This window comes from Hemibagrus wyckioides, linkage group LG27 (assembly GCF_019097595.1).
Source record: "Hemibagrus wyckioides isolate EC202008001 linkage group LG27, SWU_Hwy_1.0, whole genome shotgun sequence".
In the NCBI taxonomy this organism is placed as follows: Eukaryota; Metazoa; Chordata; class Actinopteri; order Siluriformes; family Bagridae; genus Hemibagrus; species Hemibagrus wyckioides.
In genome coordinates this window covers 19,705,207-19,728,800 of record NC_080736.1, presented here as the reverse complement: position 1 = coordinate 19,728,800, position 23,594 = coordinate 19,705,207, and the positions used below count along the sequence as shown (strand labels likewise).

At 40.8% G+C, this 23,594-nt stretch overlaps 3 protein-coding genes across 6 annotated transcripts in view; 2 read left to right on the top strand and 1 right to left on the bottom strand.

Annotated features, from left to right (window-relative positions):
- Positions 1-100: 100 nt before the first annotated feature.
- Positions 101-6,851, bottom strand: gde1 (glycerophosphodiester phosphodiesterase 1). 4 transcript variants are annotated; one of them, XM_058381458.1, is made up of 8 exons: positions 6,259-6,841; positions 5,008-5,183; positions 4,648-4,753; positions 4,274-4,366; positions 3,866-4,077; positions 3,126-3,256; positions 722-898; positions 112-622 (listed from the first exon to the last, which is right to left on the bottom strand). In XM_058381458.1, the coding sequence occupies exons 1-8, from the start codon at positions 6,619-6,621 to the stop codon at positions 579-581; spliced, it is 1,302 nt and encodes a 433-aa protein (XP_058237441.1). In that variant the 5' UTR covers positions 6,622-6,841; the 3' UTR covers positions 112-578. The 4 variants fall into 4 exon arrangements, with proteins under 4 accessions (XP_058237439.1, XP_058237441.1, XP_058237440.1 ...); XM_058381457.1 differs by having other exon boundaries at positions 113-622; positions 3,166-3,256; positions 6,259-6,840; XM_058381456.1 differs by having other exon boundaries at positions 101-898; positions 6,259-6,851.
- A 419-nt stretch (positions 6,852-7,270) lies between these two features.
- On the top strand, positions 7,271-8,420 carry tmem186 (transmembrane protein 186). Its single transcript, XM_058381452.1, has 2 exons — positions 7,271-7,405; positions 7,679-8,420. The coding sequence occupies exons 1-2, from the start codon at positions 7,403-7,405 to the stop codon at positions 8,366-8,368; spliced, it is 693 nt and encodes a 230-aa protein (XP_058237435.1). The 5' UTR covers positions 7,271-7,402; the 3' UTR covers positions 8,369-8,420.
- An 8,431-nt stretch (positions 8,421-16,851) lies between these two features.
- The window catches only part of LOC131347599 (uncharacterized), a 30,843-nt gene continuing 24,100 nt past the window's right edge, over positions 16,852-23,594 (top strand). Inside the window, exons 1-3 of the mRNA XM_058381762.1 lie at positions 16,852-17,852; positions 17,973-18,003; positions 18,117-18,194. The gene's annotated coding sequence lies outside the window, so the exon portion shown is untranslated. The remainder of the gene's footprint in view (positions 17,853-17,972; positions 18,004-18,116; positions 18,195-23,594) is intronic.

Below are 23,594 nucleotides of genomic sequence, written 5' to 3'. Positions count from 1 at the left end.
TGCGCAGAGGTTTGCGTAATAACCCCCCCCCCTGCTTAGAGTTCTGCGTAAATTCTACGCAGACACGAGCAGCTCCAATGCGCCGCTGTAGCGGCTCAAACGGATTATAGTGTATGGGATTTTTTTTTAGGGCAAAGTGCGTCACGTGGTCCAAGTCCGGCTTTTACAACCACCGAGAGAACACTGACCACTACCATTTGTCTTTTACGAAGTCGTAGAGAAGGAGAAACGTCCTGGAAGGCGAATGTGATGCAACTCTTACGTCACCGTGACGCTCGCTGATTACACAAGCAGTCTCAAACCCAGGGTCAGCTCTTCAACCAGTTTATTGGTCATTTACAGTACAGTACAGTAAACACCATGCTTCCAATCATTTAGGTTACATTCGTTTATTAAATATTAAATAATTCATCGGAAGATACAAGTATTCCTACTGAACTGTTACCCAGTGTGTTTATTTAATAGACTTTTGGTAACATGGAGACATTAGTCCAGACTTCATCAACAACTCTTCTTCATTCAGCATTCATACAATTCATAAACACACTGCATGGCCAAAAGTTTGTGCACACTGACCATCACACCAATATGTTCTTCTTCCCCACATCCTGCTGCCACAAATCTGAAAGCACAGAATTGTATAGAACGTCTTGTAAATTTCCCTTCACTGGAACTAACAGGCATGAACCTGTTCCAATGCCACTGTGCACAAGGCACTCACCATGAAGACATGATGATGATGATGTGTTAAGGTTGGAGTGGAAGAACTCGAGTGTCCTGCACAGAGCCCCGACTCTGACCCAACCCCACTGAACACTTTTGGGATTGAACTGGGACACCGACTGCACCCCAGACCTCCTCGGCGTCTGAGCTCTTGTGGCTGAATGATCCAAAATCCCTACAGCCATGCTCCAACATTTAGTAAAAAAAAAAAAGAAAAAAAGAGGGGGATTAATAAATGTGGAACTAGCACATATGGGTGTGAGGGGTGCACAAACTTTTATTTGTGCATATAGTGTACATTCTGAACTGACTGAACATAGATCAACCACATAAACATTCTATATTTTGCCAACTAAAGACACACCGGTTTTACCCCCGTTTCTGTGAAATCTTTAAATTAGCTTCATTTTTATTAAATTAAAAAAAGTGCAGTGTCAAGGTTGTAATCTTGCCAATGACAAATTAGTTATCGTTAGCACGTTTCGTTAGTAGCTGTCAGCTTATTGCTTTAGTTTGCGCCGTAGCTGGACGTCTCAAATTACTACACGGATTCTAAAGAACCTTTAGTCGGGATCAACAAACGTCGTAAATGTTTGACTCTTACTGCTAACAGCAATTCAAATACGGTCATTTTGTTAGATTTTTTTGCCCCCCCTCATGCTCACAATATTTGAGTTGTCTCTCTGTGCATCAGTAAATATATCTGAAACAGTGCAAGACTTTGCATTTCAGGACTTCTTAAAGCCCACTAGCTGCTCACACACGTCAGATAATTGTGTATTGTGGGATCGGTGCTGCTGCTGAAAGTGCAGTCTGATAGTGAGAACTGATTTATTCAAGTTGCCCAACTCCTCTTAATCAAGACCAAACACACAACTCATGTGGTGTGTAACAGGGCAGACTGGACTCTGGGGGGTGAGTGAGTTATCTTTCACTGACAATCAGATATGTTTACTGTTATCTACAGACTGTGTGATTGGTTTAATCATGAAAGAAATGACAACTTTGATCTCTTCGGACTGATTTTACGCTGCATGTGAGCTGAGTGGAATTGTACAAATATAATCCGCTAATGCGATAAGATCATAAACCGCGATAAACGTCAAGCTAATAATTAACTACGCTAAAAGGAATCTGAACCGAGCCTAAAAGCTAAACCTCAAAAGTTCCCTTTCTGTTGGTTTTATACTCGATAAGTCAAAGCAGTGAAGGATGTTGATATCGTCACCTGAGTAAAGTACATTGAAACAGCTAAAGTTTTCGTCTAAGGAAGTATACAATGTTAACACAATTCCAGCCGTTGTGCGTGTTAGTTACAGGGCGTCTAACACACCATCCTTCAGAAAAGATAACTGATGCATTCAGTGCCTTAAACACACTATGACACTGTTTAAAGGTTCGACTGAGGTTTCGAGAGTGTGTGAGAATGTGTCTATCTTCTTTTCCTCACAGAGAAAACCACCAAGTGTGTTTAACATGCTCTCTGGCCTTGTGTTACACAGCAGGTGACTGCTAAAAAAAACACACACGCACACATTTCGGAGCATGCTGTTATCGGAAAATAATCAGTGATCAAGTTACGTGCACACCCGGAGCGTCGGCTTTTTTTATCCGCTTAAACAGGACAGAAACAAGTCAGCTCCTGTTCTCGCTTCGCTTTTTAAACAGTCGTTCCTTCACCGGATTGTTTTCATTTCCCTTGAAAAACACAGCAGCATGTCACGTGACTGAAAAACCTGGAAAACTTAAAGACTTTCCTGTTAGGGAAAAATTCCTGACTGAGAAAAAAAAAAAAAAAAAATCCCACCACAATTATGACACATTACGTTGACAAGAGTGTTAATGTAAACCTGTCGTCATTTATAGCTGCACGACTCTCCGAAAAATCAAGACCTTTCCGACCAATCAGAATGGAGAATGCTAGAAGACCTCGTGGCACGCTCTAGTCCAGATTTCGTTGCAATGTTACGTTAGCACCTTCCCATAGCTGCTGGTTTAGCATGAAAATAGAGCGCATTTACTTAACTTAGAACATATGTGGGTACATTATAGAATTCCCAGCACCTGCTTGAGGAAAAGAAACATGTCCTATATTCTGGAAATCGTGGTATTCCTAATACTGAGCGAGCGACCGACCATCACAACACACCTCCCCGTAATATTTTACTAATTTACACATCATAAACGGATGAAAATGGTGGTGATAAGTAGTAATAATAATAATTTAAGGCCAAATGCTGTGTACATTTGCTTTGGAAATGATTTTGTGTGTGTGTGTGTTTGTGTGTCTGCTTTTGAGAGAGAGAGTGAGTGTGTGTGTGTGTATGTGTGTAAGAGAGAGAGTGTGTGTGTGTGTGTGTGTGTGTGTGAGAGAGAGTGTGTGTGTCAGTAGTGAGGCTCACAGTCCTCTTTCAGACTGTCTGTGATGTAGTTGATGTTCACTTGCTGCTGGTAGTAATTCTTCTCCACAGCCGTGTTCACTGTCCAGGCCACGACCTCGACGCCACGCTCGGCCCAGTACTGCACCGTGTCCCTAACACACGCACACACACACACACACACACACACACACACACACACACACACACACACACACATTCAGTCTATTAAAATTGGACCATTAACATTCAGTAACTAACCCAGGCTCTCTTCTTGAAAGAAGCTGTCTGTGAAAGTAGGTGGAGCTTTTGGGGGGAGGGGGAGGGGAGGGGGGGTTAACTTAGTTGCGGTGGGCACAATCTGTCAAATTTTCTTTCATAGTTAAAGTCCCCCTCAACAAGGTTTTCTACTGTGATTGTGATTGAAGTGAAAAAAGGAAAACTAAAGGTGCCAATACTTTTTATTATCTGTGAAATTAGAAAGCGCAAAGATGCAAGGACACAAGATCAAGTAAAAACACTGAATAGCAAACATTTCACTGCACACAGAGCGCACTAGGTAGGGTGTGCCCTATAGCTGCCTATATGTATCATACCCTTCGAAGGGAGCAAAGAAAGTGTAAAGGAAGCCGTTTGAGATTCTGCCTAACTTCCAAAACGGTGAATGTTAATTGCGTTGACAAGAAAATATCATTGTGATAAATATAATAAAAAGAAATCTCACACATAATCACGTTATGTAGCCAGAAAAAATGTGCCCTCACATGGAGATGTGGTTCTTCTGCAGCAGGAAAGCCGACACGCCGCACAGTTTCCACAGCAGGTGATGATGCGCCCAGTCCAGGAGCACATCCAGCACCTGCATCCAATGCTGTTTCCATGCCGACGAGAACCGCGGCAAGCCGTCGCCGAAGTGACTCAGGCTCCACGGCCGATGCGTCAGCGCCGTCACGACATCTGGATCGGCCTGCCTCATCTGGAGGAGGACAAACACACACATGCTGCACTGTATGGCGCAGAAGTCCCAATCTGCTGAGTTACTGTGAGAACGTGGCTTATCCAGATGTTTTGAACTGGTAGCCAGGCTGCTGTATGACTCCTACACATCATCTCCAAGGTACTGAGGATAAAAAAATCAGCAGCTAAATGGAGCGGAGTGGTAGAAATGTTACCCTGTAGATGACTTTGGGCTCAAAGGAACACACTACGCTGGAGTTGTAGAGCATCGGGTGTTTCACATAGAGCCGTTTCAGAGCTGCTGCAGCCTGTGGAGAGCAAAATGCAGAAAAAAAAAAAAGTTTTAAATCACCACTGCTTTTAATATGTTTCAATTTCATATCAGCTAAATAACTTGGTGAATCTTGCTAGTTTCTTAACTTTGCCATAATTAAGAGGATAATTGGTAAGGCTTTAGGATTTCTCTCGACTGTTGGGAGGATGGTGATGATGTGTAGAGCAGATCCAGATGTAGTGACAGCTGGTAACAAAAACGCACACTCGCCGTGTCCGGCTGTTTAATCGGTCAGCGTCTCGCCGATGACCCTACCTCGTCTGGGTGACCTTTGACATCGAAGTAGATGATCAGCTGGTGTTTGATGCTTTCCTCCACCGCTTCCTGCAGAGTCGGGACCTTCTCGCCACGGAAACGGTCGCTGCGGGAAGAACAGGAAAACACACACTCAGATCATTAGGTTCGTCAACGGTCTCAGGTGTCGGGTCAGCGCACAGAAGAGGACCATGAATATTAATAAATCCTTCATCATGCTTTAGAAGTAAATCTGGAAAGATTAAAGGTTTGATGCATCACGAATGAATATTCTTTTATATATTTTATATTCTTATATTCTGATATTCTGATAAGAGTCTTTGCCTGAAGTATCTAATGACTCTTCTCTTTGTATCTTACCTGAGTCTGTGTTTGGCAGCGGCGTCCAATTTGCCAATCTCCGAGAAGCGCAGCTTGCTCAGTGGTCCCGATCCATTGGTTGTCCGGTCCACGGTATCATCGTGCATCAGGATGGCAACACCGTCGGCGGTGAATTCCAGATCCAGCTCCACGCCTGTCGCTCCGTTTGCGCTGGCCTAGAACAAGAAATATCAGGGAAGGAACAAGACTTCCATATGGTGCTTTTTCTTTTCCACCAACGCCTTCTTTTACACAGTAAAAAAAAAATCTGTTTTGAATTCTGTGGTCTAAATATAATGCAATTCCAAATTGTAACCCAACACATCCTTAGGCCTAAGGATCTACTGCCCCCCTGACCAGGATAAAGCACTTCCTAAAGATGAATGAATTAAATTCAGCTTGATTATTAGACTCTTTCCCTTACCACCTATTGAGCTGATGTACTTACTGAAAAAATTCAGTATGTGTCTGGGAGAGGGCTACATGTAGCTACTCTAAATAGCCAAACGTTTGTGGACACCTGACCATCAATCACCCATAAGTCCAGAGCACTGACTATGATAGAGGCTTCGGGAGGTTGAGACTCTCTGTCTCCACATCACAATGGTCAAACAAGCTGGAACACCCCTCCAAATCATTAAATTCAGGCGTTCCAATCACTTCCATGGCCACAGGTGTATAAAAGCAAGCATTCAGACTGCTTCTACAAACATTTGTGAAAAAGAATGTCAATGAATCAATCAGTATTGATGAATACATTAACGCGGTTCAGTAGGTCACAGACTTAAGATACCATCAGCCTAAAAATTGAGTTGTTTTTTTTTTTTTTTTTTTTTTTATAAATGTACATACAACATACAATACATAAAACAAACAGGGAAAAATAAGAGCTAGTTTAAGTGCTTCAGGAAGAGGTAGGTCTTCAAAACACACTCCTAAACCTTGTGGAAAGCCTTCCCAGAGGAGTTGAAGCTTTTAAAGCTGCAAAGGGCAGGCCAACTCCATATTAAACCCTACAGTCATTAAAGTTCATGTGCATGTAAAGGCAAATGTCCCAAAATTTTTGACAATATAACTGTACGAGTGTGATGGTCAGCAGCCCACATACTTCTGGTTAATGGGCGTGGTATGATTATATATATATGCGTTCCTAATTTACATATTCAAACATCCAGATGTAGATGGGAAGGAAGATTTCCTGTATATTACATCATAATGGTAGAAAATGATGAACAGTCATATTTTACTCACAGCTCTTATTGCTGCTATTGTGTTCTCAGGGGCGTCGTGAGCACCGGCCCGGTGCGCCACCACCGACACTCCGCCGGGCGCGAGCCTCCCGGGGCGCAGCACTTGCCTGGCACGGCTCGCGGGGACTTGTGGGAAACGGAAGACCACCAGAAAGAGGTAGAGAACAGCGGTGAGGCCGATGGAGCAAACCGCGCTCCTGGTGCCGAGCAATACGAGCATGAACAGAGCCGAGAAGCAGGTCACACCGTCTCCTAACTGCAGCATCTTATAAACATCTGAGGCTTTCTTCAAAACGGAGCAAAATAAAATCCCCCGACTCTTTGAGGTCAAATAAATAGATTTAGGACTAAAGTATCTACTCATTCAAACCCAAACCTAAAACATCACCCAGGGGAAGCTTTTACTTTACACTCGGTTTGATACGGTTCATTGAACAGGAACTGCAAATTAAGCTATTTTCACCTCATCTGGCGCTGTTCTCAACATATCCTGTTTAGCTCCTCAGCGCGCATGCACACAACATACAGCTACCCAGAACAATATGTTCCACACTCCCAGGCAGTGTTCACTTCATGATATAGTGCACTATAATGGTCATGCCAACTGTGAAATTAAATAAAAATCCATTGTAGTATGGAGAAATAATAATAATAATAATAATAACGATGGTGATAATGTTAAAAAAATATTATTATTATTATTATAAATCCTATCTTTATTCTTAATATTTTTATTTTATTATTATTTATTATTATTTATTTTATTTTTTATTATTTATATTAATATTGTTTTCAGAATTATTATTTATTTTATTTTTTATTATTTATATTAATATTGTTTTCAGAATTATTATTTATTCATAAATAACATTAACTAACATTATTAATTAACATTATATTAATGTTATCAGCTGCACAGATATAGTTGGACTGCATAAATACTATATAAATATATAAGTATTTATAAATAAATTATCTATCTATCTATCTATCTATCTATCTATCTATCTATCTGTGTGTGTGTGTGCAGAAAATGGGTCTTTTTTGTACACACTCACACGATGTGTTTTATTTTGAATTTTATTTAGGAGCTTTTATTTTGAAGCCTGGCGTCACGCAGTGCTTCACCCCGCTGCAGAACTGAAATGGTGAGTGACTAGCAAGCGTTTTACTTTATGCAACATCTAAAACCACTTAAAAGTTGAAACCTGTCGATGATACTCAAACATGCCGAGAGCTCATGCTGAAATAAACCCTTACGGACATCTTAGACACACATTAGCTGCTCGTGTAATGATGATCAGTGTGTCAGGAGCAGAAGGCTGTGTCGAGCTGTTACAGGAAAATAATCAACAGCTATAGAGATATAGGCGTGATATATATCACAATTCTCACGTGCTGATTATTTCTCTCTTTTCCAGCTGAGATCACCACGTCTGATCCGTGTGACCTTATCACTGCTGGCACCCGGTATCCGATGCCGCCGTCCATCTCTGAGCGTCCAGCCGCTCTTCTTCCGTTCTCACACGCAGTCATGGACAGACGGGCGGCTTCTGTGGGCGAGCTGTCCGGCAAAACGGCCTCTGCTTCCTTCACCGCAGCACCAAGCTGTAGTTCCCTGCTCAGACCTGGCGTCACGAAAGTACACCTTAATTTATGCGTTCCCCGCCATCCGAGTACTGCGTGCGCTCTCCAGGCTCAAACTGGCTCAGACCGGCATCACCGGCGTCCTTCTACCCACAGTCTATTACTTCTACCTTCAGGGTCAGGCGTCATTCAGTCTTCTAAGCTACACCACGGGCATTGCTGCCTTCGCCGCCATCATGCTCTACGTTATAAGCCATTACATCCGGCGAGTGGTGGGGATGATGTACCTGGACCACACACACACCACGTTAAAGGTGGCCCATCTATCTTTCTGGGGCCACCGGAGGGACATGTATATGCCTGTGTCGGACGTATTGACTCTTGGAGACACAGGAGACTCACGGGCTGAGGTTATATTAAGGCTGAAGCGCTACAGCTGCTCGGACACACTGTATTTCTCCACCAGGCTGGGGCGCGTGCTCGATAAGAACGGGTTTGAGAAAGTGTTTGGGTCTTTGTCTTGATGTGTCTGAAATGACCGTGTGTCCAGATTTACAATAAAGTTTTATTCACAGCCACTCAGTCTTCTGTCCTCCTAATCGGTGTTATCAGTACGCTTTGTAACTGACTTTCCCTCACAACTCTGAGGTTTATCTCCTCTACATCTTCCAGTTTTCTGTGTATTTCCTTTCATTTTCATATAAGCCTGCTAACGTCACTAAGCTAAACTCAAATCAAACGTTAGAATGAAGGAAACGTGTGATATGTGTTATTTTAATGGTTTCTGGTTCCAGATGGTCTGTTTTATTTTCACTATTTCAGAAACTACTGATCTTTTGTGGTTTACACAGAATGGTGCATTGTTCTGTGCATTCTCAGGTGCTACGATCAAAGTCACAAATATCAGACTTTTTCTTCATTCTGCTGTTTGACTTGAACATGATGTGAAGTTCTCCTGAAGAATGTGAAGGTGAACGTTTGAATACCCCGAGAAGCCTCACACTCAGTTGAACGCGAAACTGCTAGTCTGCAGAGGCTTTTTGTTATCCTACCAACATACAATAGCAATAAATGCATAATAAGTGCATAATGAAGTGCAACAGAGCAGCATCAGGAACATAAAAGACTGGGGGAATAATTTGGCCATATCTGATTACCGGAGTGGGCGTGTTCTCAATGTCTGTGGTGGTTGTGGTTATGGTTCCTAAGGTAAACTACGGGTTCTATTCAGTGGTAACGTTGACATGCAGCTCACACAATGTGCATGCCATCATTTTCCAGTGTCTGCTATGATATTAAATGGGGTTGCCAGGGTGTTTCTTGGTGGTTGATATTCGAGTAGGTTACTAGCCTACTCTGCTTCTCTTTGGTTGCCATGATGTACCAGGTGGTTGCTGTGCTAACCAAGTTGGTTGATAAGGTGTTCCAGTGGTTTGCTAGCATGGTGCTGGTTGGTCACTGTGATGTTTCAGGTGCAATCTATGGTGCTGCTAGGTTGTTGCTGTGCTAACCAAATTGGATGCCTGGTGGTTCCACAGATATTTTAGATATTCCCTTGAAGTTGACTGTTTGTCAAGAATATGTTTTAAGTTATAGAGACGATTTTTATAGCACAAAAGAAATGAGGTAACAAAGGCGTTTTAATCACACTTGTATGTCTGTGTATATTCCATCTTTAATGGCAACCTAAGCAAGAATTGTAAAATGTATACAGTAAACAGTATCAGTAGAGACTGAAACACATTGAGCAGAAATCGATTCAATATAAAACAACTATATTAAAGTATCAAAATCAAATTTTATTTGTCACATATACAACCATTCACAGCATGACATTAGGAAGAGAATTACCTTTACAAGCAAAGAGACAATATTTAGAAAATATGAATAAATATATATGAATACTGATCGGTGGCAGAACAGTATGACCAATGTGACATCTTGGCTTTGTTTTCCTAGTTCTGCTGGGTAAAAAGTCACAGTTTCACAAAAGACACGGCCTGTTACTGTACCTCTGCTTTCCTATCACACGAGGAAGCACTGAGTGCAGGCAGCTGGGTGCGCGTGCAGTGCTCCAGTTAGCACAACTGGTCGCTATGGTAACTGAACCACAGCGAGGTCTTTAGGAGGTAATGTAGGTGAAAAGAGACGCCCCTTGGGAAATCTCAGACCGTCGCGACGGCTTTATCTACTTACGACATCTCTTTGGGAAACTTTCTCAGGATTGTTTTTGTGAAACATGATGCTCTGCCAATTTCCCCGATAAATCGGACAACCTCTTCCGTAAACACTGCGACGTCATCAGAGCTGCGACTGAACACGATCAATTCAGATTCCTAAAGCGCGGCCACCGATTGGTCCGTCCAGCGCGCGACCTCCCACTGAACCGAAGCTTCCTGTATCAGTCTGTGTTTATATCTAGACATGATGAAGATGGCTGTAGACTGTACCTTGTAGGTGTCTTTAAGCGAAGTGTAGCAATGGGCCCAGAACCTTTTGCCCCTGGTGGCAGTTGACGTGCTGATGGAAGTTTGTTCACCTCGCGTTTGAGTTTATCTCCGTTAAAGTCTCCCTCCACAACGAGCGCAGTGTCCTGGTCCGTGGATACAGCCGTGTCTCGGTTCTTGATGAATTAAACGCTCTGTTCCGTTTATCACCAGTTGTTACCGAGCTGTTTCTAATACTGCGGTTTATCCAGCCGCTCTTTCTGAAAGCACGGTTAAACTAGCTGCACGTATATTTTAGTGGCGCGGCTTTTAGACACTTAGCGGTAATAGCGCTGAAAGAGGAAAGCCAGCGTTCGCGAGCTCCTACACCACAGAACCAGAACTTCATACAAAACCATCATTTACAATAAACTCGTAACAACACGAACACACAAGAATGGAGGAAAATAAGATTTAAGAGACACAAACTGTTTTAAACCAGAAAAAAGATAAATTCATGTTACTGTTGAATTACAAAGATATTCCTCTTCAAAGTCACTATATCTGTCACTAAAATTCAGACAGGAATCAGTTTTTAATCCATTATAAAAAATAAACAGTTCAGATTGTTAGTTGATCAAATCCACTTAGATCACTTCATAACGATCTACTCTATGTTCAAGATAAAGAACTGTTAGTTGATGAAGTTAACTCACATCACTTTATAATCACCTACTCCATGTTCCCAATAAAGATCAAGCAATTCTACTGTGGATTTTTAAAAAAAAGTTCATCAAATTCGCCATATCTGTCAATATAATTGTGTCATGAGGCACTTTTTAATCCATTCATTGGTTTTTCTTCTTTTTCTTGGAAATTTCTTAACCCATGTAACCTGCACTAGCGTCCTCTCAGCATCTCAGTCGAGACAGTTAGCCTAAGAGACTAATTATTTTATGGCTTTTTATGGTTAATGCTGTTCAAGAAACCTGTCATCATTCAATCAGATGTATAAAAAGAACAGAGAGAAATCCCTCAGTAACTTTTACCTCAGACTTCCCCTGAGGAGGATATATCAAATTTAAATTATATTTGTCACATACAAAATCATACACAGTACGACATGTAGTGAAATCCTTTTTTCGATGGTTTGTCCTGGCCTAGGTATTCTGGTTGAGGGCCCTAGTGGCCTGCGGGAAGAAGCTCCTTCTCATTCTCTCTGTGTTTGCCTTCAAGGAGCGGAAACGTTTCCCTGACCGCAACAGAGAGAAGAGTCAATTGTCGGGATAGCTAAAGTCCTTCATTATCTTCCTGGCCTTGGTCCAGCACCGCTTGTTGTATATAGTCTCCAGTTCAGGAAGCTTGGTGCGAATGGTACGCTCAGCTGATCGCACCACCCTCTGGAGAGCTTGATTGTCCTGCTTGGTGCTGTTTCCACCCCAGGTTGTGATGCTTCCCGTCAGGATAATCTCAATGGTGCAGGTGTAGAACATCTTTAGCACCTTTGAGGGCAGTTTGAAGTCCTTTGAAGTGGCCATAGAGTCATAGGTGTACAGTAAGTACAGCAGGGGGCTCAGAACACAACCCTGGGGGGCTCCAGTGCTGAGGGTGAATGAGGGTGAGACATGGTTGCCCACCCATCCTGCCTGTGGTCTGTCTGTCAGGAAGTTTGAGATCCATCGACACAGGGACGGGCTGAGGCCCAGAATCTCCAACTTAGTGGTGAGTGTGGAGGGAATTATGGTGTTAAACACTGAACTGTAGTCAACAAACAGCATTTTAACATAATTCCCCTTTCTGCTGTCCAGGTGGCTCAGGGCTGTGTGATGGAGGTGTGCAAGGCGTCCTCAGTAGATCGGTTGGACAGGTACGTGAACTGTAGCAGGTCCAGGTTGTCAGGTAGAGAAGAAGTGATGAAGTTTCTGGTTAGTCTTTCAAAGCACTTTATCACTACTGAGGTCAGGACTACTGAGCAGTAGTTGTTGAGGCAGGCGGGCTAGGGGTTTCTTGGGGACAGGAACAATGGTGGACTGTTTGAAGCACGTCAGGATTTTAGATTGTTCCAGGGAGAGGTTGAATATATTAGTGAACACAGGTGCAAGCTGGTCAGCACAGGCCTTCAGGACCCGACCCGTGATGCCATCTGGACCTGCTGCTTTCCTGGTATTCACTCTCGAGATGATGAATGCGCCTTCCTCTCTGGCATTCTCTGTGTGCGTGCTGCTTACCGCGCTGTTAGTGCTGCTAACACTGTTAGCGCTGTGAGCTGCAGCCTCGAATCGAGCGTAAAAGGTGTTTAGCTTGTCTTGTAGATATCGGCCACTGATTGGTGGGTCCAGTGCTAAACCGGGTCTTCCTGATTTAACCTTTGTTTATATTTAGACATGAGGAAGATGGCAGCATGGTCCGATTTCCCAAACTGTGGACATGGCTGTGCTTTATAGCTGTCTTTGTACTGTGTGTAGCAGTGGTCCAGTGTTCTTTTACCCCTGGTGGGGCAGGTGATGTGTTGGTGAAAGTTTGGCGCTGAGCGTTTGAGGTTAGCACTATTAAAGTCCCCCGCCACAATGAGCGCAGTGTCACGGTGTTGTGTCTGGTGAAGAGTGAGAGCTTCATGCAGCTCCCATAAAGCAGTGTCCATGTCCGCCTGAGGTGGAATATAAACAGATCTGACGATGACCAAACTAAATTCCCGAGGAAGGTAGAAAGGGCGACATTTGATGGTCAGAAGTTCCAGGTTTGGTGAGCGTGAAAGAGGTGAAATGCTTGTGCTGTTGCACCAGCTGTTGTTTACCATCAGACACACTCCACCTCCTCTTGTCTTCCCCAACTCCATTGTTCTGTCTATGCAGTGAAACAAGAAGAACTCGGCCAGCTGGATGGTGTGGTCTGGTACCGCTGGGTTCAGCCATGTCTCGGTGAAGCAGAGAAGGTTGCAGTCCCGATTGTCTCTACGGAACTTTACCCTGGCCCTGAGGTCATCGAGCTTGTTTTCCAGAGCCTGGACATTGGCTAACAGGATGCTAGGCAAGGGAGCCCGGTGTGCACATGCTCTTAGCCTGTTCCTGATGCCGGCTCGTTTGCCCCTCGGTCGCCGCTTCGAGTCTTTGTTCCTCAAAATCTTGGTGTTTTTTATGGTGTTGCTAGGTGGTTGCGATGCTACTTAAGTTATAGAGATGCGTTTTTGTAGCACAAAAGAAAAGAGTCTAGTGTAAGTGAGAGATGTTAATCACACTTGTATGTCTGTTCTCGTTCAGTGAAAAGGAAGAGACTAATCTAAATGAGGGAGGTGTCATGACACAATGCGCTTCTCAACTTCTGTGTCTTTGCTGTTAGAGTCATAAAGAAGCTCATAACTGCTTACGAGTGCAGTGCGAGTGAAGGAGGAACAGGCTGATTAAGACCGTTAATATTCATTATAAGAGTAAGATCGATTCATTTTCTATTTATGAGGATATTTTTGGTGTAAATTCTACACGTGGTGGATCTTCGAGTGTCAGCTGTCTGAAGGCTGATGTTTTCCAGAATGTTGAGAAATATTACAGTAGCAGCGATCCTCATGTTACTGACAGGTAAACTTTTCCCATATTTCATCTCTCTCTCCTGTTTTACTGTGCTGTTGTGTTTCTACTGCAATAATATATTATAATTATTAATATAATTATTAATTAATAATATATTATATAAAATACGTATTTTATAAATTTGACATGATTTGGGTGTAGAGAAGAACATTTGTAGGATGTTGGAGAGTAAAAGACAAGAGTTATGGAGCAGGAAAGAAAATTAATTATTGCAAATTCTTTTGAAACATAAATATATCAAATCATTATATTATGTTTTATATATTATTATGTAATATATTGTTATATATTAGATATTATGATCAAATTGCTACATTTCATTATGAATCTATTATATAAAATATTAATGTCCTGCACTGTTGAATTTGTACTATAAATTCTATAAACTGGAATGAAGTTCTGTTTTTATCGTTGTTTTCACACGTCCTCTGGTCACACTCTATGTGTTTCTGAGAACAGCAGCAGCAGTTAACACTGTGGTTATGGTCTTGCTGGTCAGTGCACAAGTTATTACTTTATGCTCTGAACTCATTAAGGCCCAAGCACTAGCAGTGCGAAGGGCCCTCTTGTTCTTCTAAGGATTTTTATTTTTTTTTTTCCCAAATCATCCGGGCACTTTTGGGGGTCTTAACATGTTCAAAAACTCATGAAGATCAGCAGACAGGTTGGAATCTGCGGCCATTAGGAGGTCACTGTGGCTCGGCCCTGCAGTACTAAACCATGTCCACTAGATGAAGCTAATTACCATGCTCTTTCCCCTTTATTTTTTTTAATATGGCTTAATGTTCACAATTTTTATAGAATAAAAACTGATATAGTGATATAGTTTAGAGGGAGAGTCAGTTGTCTTTTTGCCATCAGTGTACATTGCTGTTATTAGTTTCATTAGACCCAAATTGTCACTTTTGTCCTTTTGGTATTTCCCCTTTAAATGCATGTACCCACAGTGCCCACTGTGTCTGGTGCACCTGGACGGCGATGGCACCGATCATCATTGCTTGCAACTACATTTTTACTTTGTGCTTCTTGTGTGTGTGTGTGTGTGTATGTCCTAACTGTGGTGAAAACACTATATTAAGATCACAGTAACAGGATCAGCAGCTTAACACAATAACTTCAAAACGCTTTCCTTTAAACACAGATGAGAGTTTATTATACTGTTCTAATACACAGAACTGAACTAACACATAAACACACACAAAGATCACAAACAAGGGTTTAGAACAGAGATTAAAATGAAATGAATATTGGAAATGAATCCATGTTGTTAGCAATGTGTGGTATATGTCAAACCATGAACTGAATGAACCATCAACTTATCAATTTAATCTTCTGTTAGTTCTTTAGTAGGGCTTTAAACTTTGTGTTTAAGTTCACCAGTTCAGAGAATCTAGAGGTCCTGTACTTGTCTTTACTGGTCTCTGTGGATGGGGAAATCCCTCATTACATCATTTGACTGGTGGGTTTCCAGTTGATTTTATTTGTTTGTGGTCTGGAAAGATTTTCAGTAGTAGGAGTTTTTATAGAGTAAAGTTTGAATTTTTGAGATTTTTGGATATAATATAATGAAATGCTCTCATCTTTCAGAAATCATTCAATGAACTCAAACATTCCAAATAAGACATATAGTGGATGTTAATACACTGGAAACATGACAACCCTAACAACACATGCTAAATAATCAAACAGCAAATGCTAGCTATACAAAGCTATGGGTACGAAATAAAGCAGAATAATGGATGTAAATAGGTGATTGTTGTAGTTAATGTATCGTTTTTATAGTCAGTTTTCTGCCTCACAGTATTTATATTATTTTCATTGACACAGAATAAACACATCTGAGCTGCGAAATGTTTATAAAGACACAAAATTCAGTTCTGACTTCTTCCTTCCTGTGTGTACCTCTCTGTGTGTTTCAGGTGTACTGGGTATAGAGTGTTGGGGTGTGACTTATACTCCTGAACATGTGTGTGCTCTGAAAAACACATCGATTAATCTTTCCTGCTCTTATAAATATCCTGCAGGCCTCACAGTGATAAAATCAGTATGGTTCATTAAATGGCAGGGTGGTGCTGACCCTGAGGATGTGAGAGAGGATGAGGAGTATCAGGGTCGAGTGCAGTACACACAGAGCTCCCAGAATGACTGTAGTCTGAGAATCACTAACCTGAGAGAGAGAGACGCTCAAACATACAGGTTCAGATTCTACACTGATCCTACAGGAAAATACACCGGAGAACCTGGAGTCACTCTGTCTGTCACAGGTAATGTCACACTATTATACATTTATTTAACTACATTTATACAGATGAAGTAAATGAAAGTAACTCTGAACCTAATTTAATATTTGCAGATCTGAAGGTTACAGTATCAGACTCGGGTAGTGGACAAATCAAGCTGAACTGTAACACCACCTTACATCTGGTACAAGAACGGACAGCGTGTGTCTGAGTGTAAATCTGCCTCCTGCTCTGTAGCTGCAGTCGTTGGTGCGGTCAGTTACAGCTGTGCTGTTGAAGGTCATGACAGTCTCCTCTCTCCTCCAGTGTGTGAGTGTGGATTTTACTCTCCTCAATCAGAATCCATCTACATGTCTATCAAACACTGATCCTGAACACACAGCAGCTGATTCAGGTGTTTTATTTCTAATCAGATTCCCCTAAAAACACCAGAGCAGTGGTTCTTCCCTCTGGAGACACAGTGGAGGGAGATTCAGTGACTCTGAGCTGTAGCAGTGATGCAAACCCTCCTGTTCTCACCTACTCCTGGTTTAAGCAGAGTGCAGCTGCAGACACACTGCTGACAACAGGCCAGAATTACAGCATCAGCAACATCAGCTCCCAGCACAGTGGACTGTACTACTGCACTGCTCACAACCAGCTGGGAAACCACACCTCTACACCAACACACCTGGATGTGTTAGGTAAGTGTTCTGTCTGCTAAATAAATCACAGGTTTATATTATTTGACTCGCCCAACCCTGTCACTACTCAGTTGCTGTTAGCACCCAGAAGCTGATTATAACAGCATTTTTCCTGAGTGTTTTATAAGTGAGTAAAACTTCAGTGGTGGTATTTACTGATGTACTGTGTATAACAGTGGTGGGCCGTGCATTTCAGACCTAGGCCTTCACTGGTGTCCTTCCTGAATGAATCCACCTCTATACCTTCATTATGACATCACCATGGGCATCGCTAGGCCATTTTCTACTCAGCCCCCCTAAAATTCTGCGATTCTCCATAAACTCTACACAAATTGGTGATCACCTCAGTCCCCTTTAACTTTCATATGAAAACTCCGGCAGATTTCGGCTCCTCCCCGTCTTTCAGCGCGTTCTTCAATCCGCAGAGCGAGGATCAGAGGACTTGTGTGTGTGTGTGTATGTGTGTGTGTGTGTGTGTGTGTGTGATCAGGAAGACTCGTATTTGGCTTGTTCAGTACTCAAATGTTATACACATCTATGCAATACAGTGGAATGCTGCAATACGTTTACCATCCTACCCTGTTAGTCAAACCTTTATTTTATTTATTTATTAATTTATTTTTTACTATTATACCCTCATTGGGGGCCGAGCCCCCCTTAAATGAGAATTCTAGAATCACCCCTGGAAGCCACGGCAATAAATACTAATCAACCGTTAAATAACAAAATAAAAAAGAAATTATTCTACAGTATTTCACACCTCACAAGGAATAGTCCATTTTATTACAGTTACTTTTCTCCAAAAAAAAAAATTCTTGTTGCCGTATGCAGCAAACTGCAATCTCTGGAGGACGCAGCATCCGAAATGAGACGCAGAGGATATAGAAATGATATTCTCAATAATAGAAGATATGCTTGTTTAAAAAATTGTTTATTTTTCACAGTTAAAAGTTTTGTGCTAAAAGCTTTTCTTTATCTCAGCTGAGGTGTGGAAGCTGCATGCTGTATGGGGAGCTGCTGCTGCACTCGTTCCTGCTCTGCTTCTCTCTCTTATTATCGCTGTCCTGTGTATTAAGTGAGTGACTGAATATTTTTTATATTCCTTAAATTACCATGATCATAATCCAGTAGTAAAAATTAGCTGAATTTAGGAACAGATTGAACAGCCTGGTTTTAATATCCTTTGTGTGAACAGGAGGAAGAAAAGATCAGAGAGAGACACTCAGGTACTGAGAGAACTTTTCACTTCATGTCTTTATCATCATGAAGCTCTACATAAAGTTCCTATAAATCTGTTATTGAATAAAAGCTAAAGAGGTTTTCTCTTCATCTCTCTCAGTGTGTTCCAACACCTGGAGATGATACATACACAGCGCTGAACCTCATGACTGTGTCCCCAGAATATGACACACTGCAAGTAAGTATACAGTCTTTCTACCTGTGTGTGTGTGTGTGTGTGTGTGTGTTAGCAAGACTGACACTAGATGCTAGAACTTACTAAGACTAGATAATGTGTCCTCCTAAGCAGTGGCAAAGCCCACTGTCACTGCCACCTCTCTTTAATTGATCTTTAATCTCTGCTTAGCTTGATCCAGATGTTTTGGATTTATCCCAGTAGAAGTGTTTATTACAGAGTGTAATGAGATTTTTTTTCCATTTCAGAATGTGGCTTCAGTAAAGAGAACTCCAGAACTGGAGAATGATCACTAACAGCTGAGTTTGGTGACTTTACATTCAGCATCATGACCAGCACAGGAAGGATGCTCAGGGTGAGAGTTTTAGGATTAGACTTAAACAGTATTAACTCATTTCTGTCTTTAGTAATTGTCATTTATTTATGTTATTCAGGCTCCTTTTGTTTATCTGTTGTCTTTTGTACATTTAATAATTTTATACACACACATACATATATAACATGTGTATTGGCCTGAAGAAATCCTGAACATTTTCTACTATATCCTGCTTTCTCTCATCGTCTCTCTTCTTTCACTTGATCTGTTAAAGCACCGAATACCGACCTCCATCAAGATCGATTTTAATATGTCGGATCTGTTACTGTAAAATCTTTAAAATGTTAATGTTTACAAGAATAAATTGAGCTTATAAGCATTTTGTGTGTGTGTTTTTAAAAATTATTTACTTATTTTAATTTTTTTTAATAAAAAACAGTTTGTTTCATCTTTAATCACAATATAAGAATTTTAAAATGTATACAGTAATCAGTATCAGTAGAGACTGAAACACACTGAGCAGAAATCGATTCAATATTAAACAACTATATTAAAGTTACACATCACCAATACCACACACTATCATCTCATAATTATATTACTCTTCAAAATCACATTTTATTTGTCATATACACAACCACACACAATAATTCTCCACAATCTGTCATAAAAACAAGAAAAAATATTATAAAAAATAGTTATATATAAATACAGAAATAGAATTACCTGAACAGGTAAAGGGAAATGATATAAAAATCTAAATAAATATATATGAATATTGATGTGTGAACAGAACAGTATGATTATTGTGTATAAAGTGTAGGTGTGTGTAACTGTGTGTGATATCTGTAATAGAGTTATTAGCTGCAGTCTCCTTCTCCGCTCTGCTCACGGTGTAAGACACAGCCTCGTACTCGTCCATGTTCCCGGTACCGAGGTGAAGTTAGTTTTAGGATTTATATTCCACACACATTCAGCGGCGTGTCACTTAGGGACCGTCAATAAATTACCAACTGAATGATACATACCTCCTGAGTTTGTTTTATTCAAATGGTAATTTATTGACGGTCCCTAAGTGTCACGTCGCTGAATGTCTGGTGAATATCTAACCTAAAACTTCGGTGTTCCCGGTGGCGAGTCACGATTTACAATCAGCGATGAGTAATCTCAGAGCATCACGGATAGTTTTATCCTCAGTGGACTTCTGGTTGGAAACCGTTCTCATGATGGTTCTGTGAACTATATCGTTTATCAATTTCCCCGATAAATCGCACAACCTCTTCCGTAAACACTGCGACGTCATACGATCCATTCCGCGTCATCTAGAGTTTCCTAAAGCGCGGCCCCCGATTGGTCCGTCCAAGTGAACCGAAGCTTCCTGTATCAGTCTGTGCTTATATCTAGACATGATGAAGATGGCTGTAGATTGTACTTTGTAGATGTTTTTAAACGAAGTGTAGCAAAGGTCCCAGAAGCTTTTGCCCCTGGTGGCAGGTGGCAGTTGACGTGCTGATGGAAGTTTGTTCACCATGCTGGTTTGAGTTTATCTCCGTTAAAGTCTCCCTCCACAACGAGCGCAGTGTCCTGGTGATGAGTCTGGTGTAGAGTGAGAACCTCATGTAGTTCACACAAGGCAGTGTCCGAGTCTTCCTGGGGTGGAATTAAAACACCACTCACTATGACTGAGGTAAATTCCAGAAGGAGAAACAAAGGACGACATTTGATGGTCAGGAGCTCCAGGTTGTGTGTGCAGGGGCGCGTGAGAGGAAAAATGCTCGCGCTGTCTCTTCGGCTGCTGTTTACCATCAGACACACTGTCCAGGAGGTAAACCGTGAAGATGGCGTGGTCCGGTACCGCTGGATACAGCCGTGTCTCGGTGAAGCAGAGGCTGGTACCCGTGATGAAAAGAAAATGAGTTTAAAATAAGGGGAAAGTGTAAAAATGGATTGCGGTTAAACCAGCCCCTCTTTCTGAAAGCACGGTTAAACTAGCCGCACTTATATTTAAGGGGCGCGGCTTTTAGATACTTAGCGGTAATAGCGCTGGAAGAGGAAAGCGAGCGGCCCGAGCTCCTACACCACCGAACAATAAATTAATACAAAATGATAATTTTTTAATAAAAATCCCATTTGTTAGTTGATTAAACCATTTCAGATTGACCTACTCTCTGGTCTCAATAAAGATCACCCCAAATTTACTTTTTAATAATTTTAAGTAATTCTTCTTCAAGCTGGCAATATAATTATGCCAGAAAGCACTTTTTAATCCATTATAAAATGAATGTTATAAAATGTTATTTCATAAAACTAACTGAAATAACAGAGTGACCTACTATATTCTGTCAATAAAGATTAACCAATTAATAATAATTCCTCTTCAAATTCACAATACCTGAAGCACTTTGTAGTACATTATAAAATGGATATTTTAAGATGTTTGTTGATAAAACCATCTCAGATCACTTCAGGATGACATTCTCTATGCTCAAAATAAAGATCAATCAATTTTATTGTGAAACTTTGTAGTAATTTACATTCAGTCACTATATCTTTTAATATAATACAGCCAGAAGCTGATGTTGCTCCGTTATAAAATGACCATTTAAAATTGTTAGTTTATCAAACCAACTCCACACATAGGAGGGGATTCTTAAGTCATCCTGTTTGGATTCAGGGGCATAATTTCCACTGGGGACAGGGGGGACATGCCCCCCCCCCCCACTTTTTAAGTTTGTTTGTTATGATTTTTTAACCACACGCCGTCATCTCCACAGAGGAGCCGGACCGAGCAGGACACCGAGAGTCTGTCTGTGTCGATGCGTGGGTCCGTGTCCAGGAAGGTCGCGTGCACACTCTAAAACTATCTCACTGAAAGGTGTAATGAACAGGTATCGGGGTTGTGGCACAGTCAGTGATGAAACACCAGAAGCAGCAACAGATGGCTTTAATGTCATCATGGATGAAAAGAAAGAATGGAGATGTGAGTTGGTTGATTCAGTAAATTAGCTCAGGTCAGGATAATCATATTTTCTTGAAGATCCTGTGTAGGATGAAAATGATTTGGCTTCAAACTGTGCATTTTCTCTCAATGTATGACAAGCAGACTCTGGATGCTGGTTTAATGTTAGACTCAATATGATCATAACTCAGAGGTTTTCGTATCAGAGGACAGATGAGGTGGACAGTTAGGATACATGGCATGTATCCATGAATGGATAGATGGAGGACAATGTTCTTTATATATTTTTTTAATGTTTGTAAGATTGTTTGCCAATCTTGAATCCTGTGTACCAAATAAGTTGTGTATCTATTGTGTTTTCAATTTTCCATCCTTTTGGAATACAGAAGTAATAATTACAGATAGTTACTTCATATCCTGCTATAAGACAGTGTTGGAGGCATAAAAATGATCTACTTTAGGTATTTGTGCTGCAAAAAAAATTAGCACCAAGAATGTAAATATTTTAATTTGTGGTTGTTTATGCATGAGAGACAATTATTGAAGTAATGATCAACATTTTCATATAATTGTTATAAAAATTATAAAATTATATTACATATTAATTTAAAGTCTGAAGGACTTTAAACTGCCCTCAAAGGTGCTAAAGACATTCTACACCTGCACCATTGAGAGCATCCTGACGGGAAGTATCACTGCCTGGTTTGGGAACAGCACCAAACAGGACAGGCAAGCTCTCCAGAGGGTGGTGCGATCAGCCGAGCGTACCATCCGCACCTAGCTTCCTGACCTGAACACTATATACAGCAAGCGGTGCTGGACCAAAGACAGCAAGATTATGAAGGACCTCAGCCATCCCAACAATGGACTCTTCTCTCTGTTGAGGTCAGGGAAACGTTTCCGTTCCTTGAAGGCGAACACAGAGTGAATGAGGAGGAGCTTCTTCCCGCAGGCCATTTGGGCCCTCAACCAGTACACCTAGGATCTGGACTCTCTGGTCTTACCCCCACACAACATAACATAACATTCTACCTCAGCTGATTGTTGCACATGCTAATATTGCACTACTTTGTACTCTGCACTACTCTGTACACACAAAAACACTCACTGTACATCTTCTCTGTACATCTTTGTGTGCACACTGCACTATCACTTTACTCCCTGTTAAACTGGACATTATATTTTGCCTTATATACACTTCTACAATATATTTATATATTATCTTACATATGCACACTGTACATACTATACTCTTTTGCAACACCATTTCAATGTTGACCATTTTATCTACATATATTCATATACTGTATCTTCTGTACATTATAGAGTCTACACATATATTTATATTGTTTTATTCTTCACATATACTATACATATACTATATTGTACTATATATATACATATATATTTTTTGTTTTTGCTTTCATATTTTCACACTTATATTTGTTATATATACATACATAGACATATATTTGCATATGCATATGACAGTTGATTTTCAAGTTTACCATTTTAACTCTTTTTATAATATTTCTTAACTATATCCCCTATCTTTTCATGTCCACATATTTTCTTTTTTACTCTTTCATGTAAGACAGTCGTAAAAAGCATTTCACTACATGTCATACTGTGTATGATTTCGTGTGTGACAAATAGAATTTGAATTTGAATTTAATTTTGTGAAAATAGAGATGTTAACACACAGTTCATAAAAGCTTTTTCTATTCTAAACCCCAGCGGTTTGGTGGACGTGTCTCTGACAGACGTCCTGTGCAATAAGTGATTTATTTTACATTTTCAGGTACAGAGGTTAGTTTGAACTAAAAGTTTGTTTAACAGAGGAAACTGAGTCTTACTTTATTTACATTGTATTCACACAGAAAACATCAATGCTGAACATTTTTGAGAAAAATTATTTTCTCAAGTCTTGGCGATTGGCCCCTATTACACAATAAAGAATCTAAGACATCTTTTTTTATATAAACAGTTTAGTTGCCTAATATTCTTTTTGATAGAATTTATCATTAATTTTTTTTTATTATTGTCCGTACCACTTATCCGATCTATCCTCAGGTCATGGGGAGCCTGTGCCTATCTCAGGCGTCATGGCAGGATACACCCTGGATGG

Coding starts and splice junctions, on each gene's coding strand:
- gde1 (XM_058381456.1), bottom strand. CDS start 6,621: ATGAGTAGATACTTTAGTCCTAAATCTATTTATTTGACCTCAAAGAGT. Junction 4,367..4,647: donor TCAAAGGTCACCCAGACGAG/GTAGGGTCATCG, acceptor TGCTCTCCACAG/GCTGCAGCAGCTCTGAAACG. Junction 4,078..4,273: donor AGCCCAAAGTCATCTACAGG/GTAACATTTCTA, acceptor GTCCTCCTCCAG/ATGAGGCAGGCCGATCCAGA.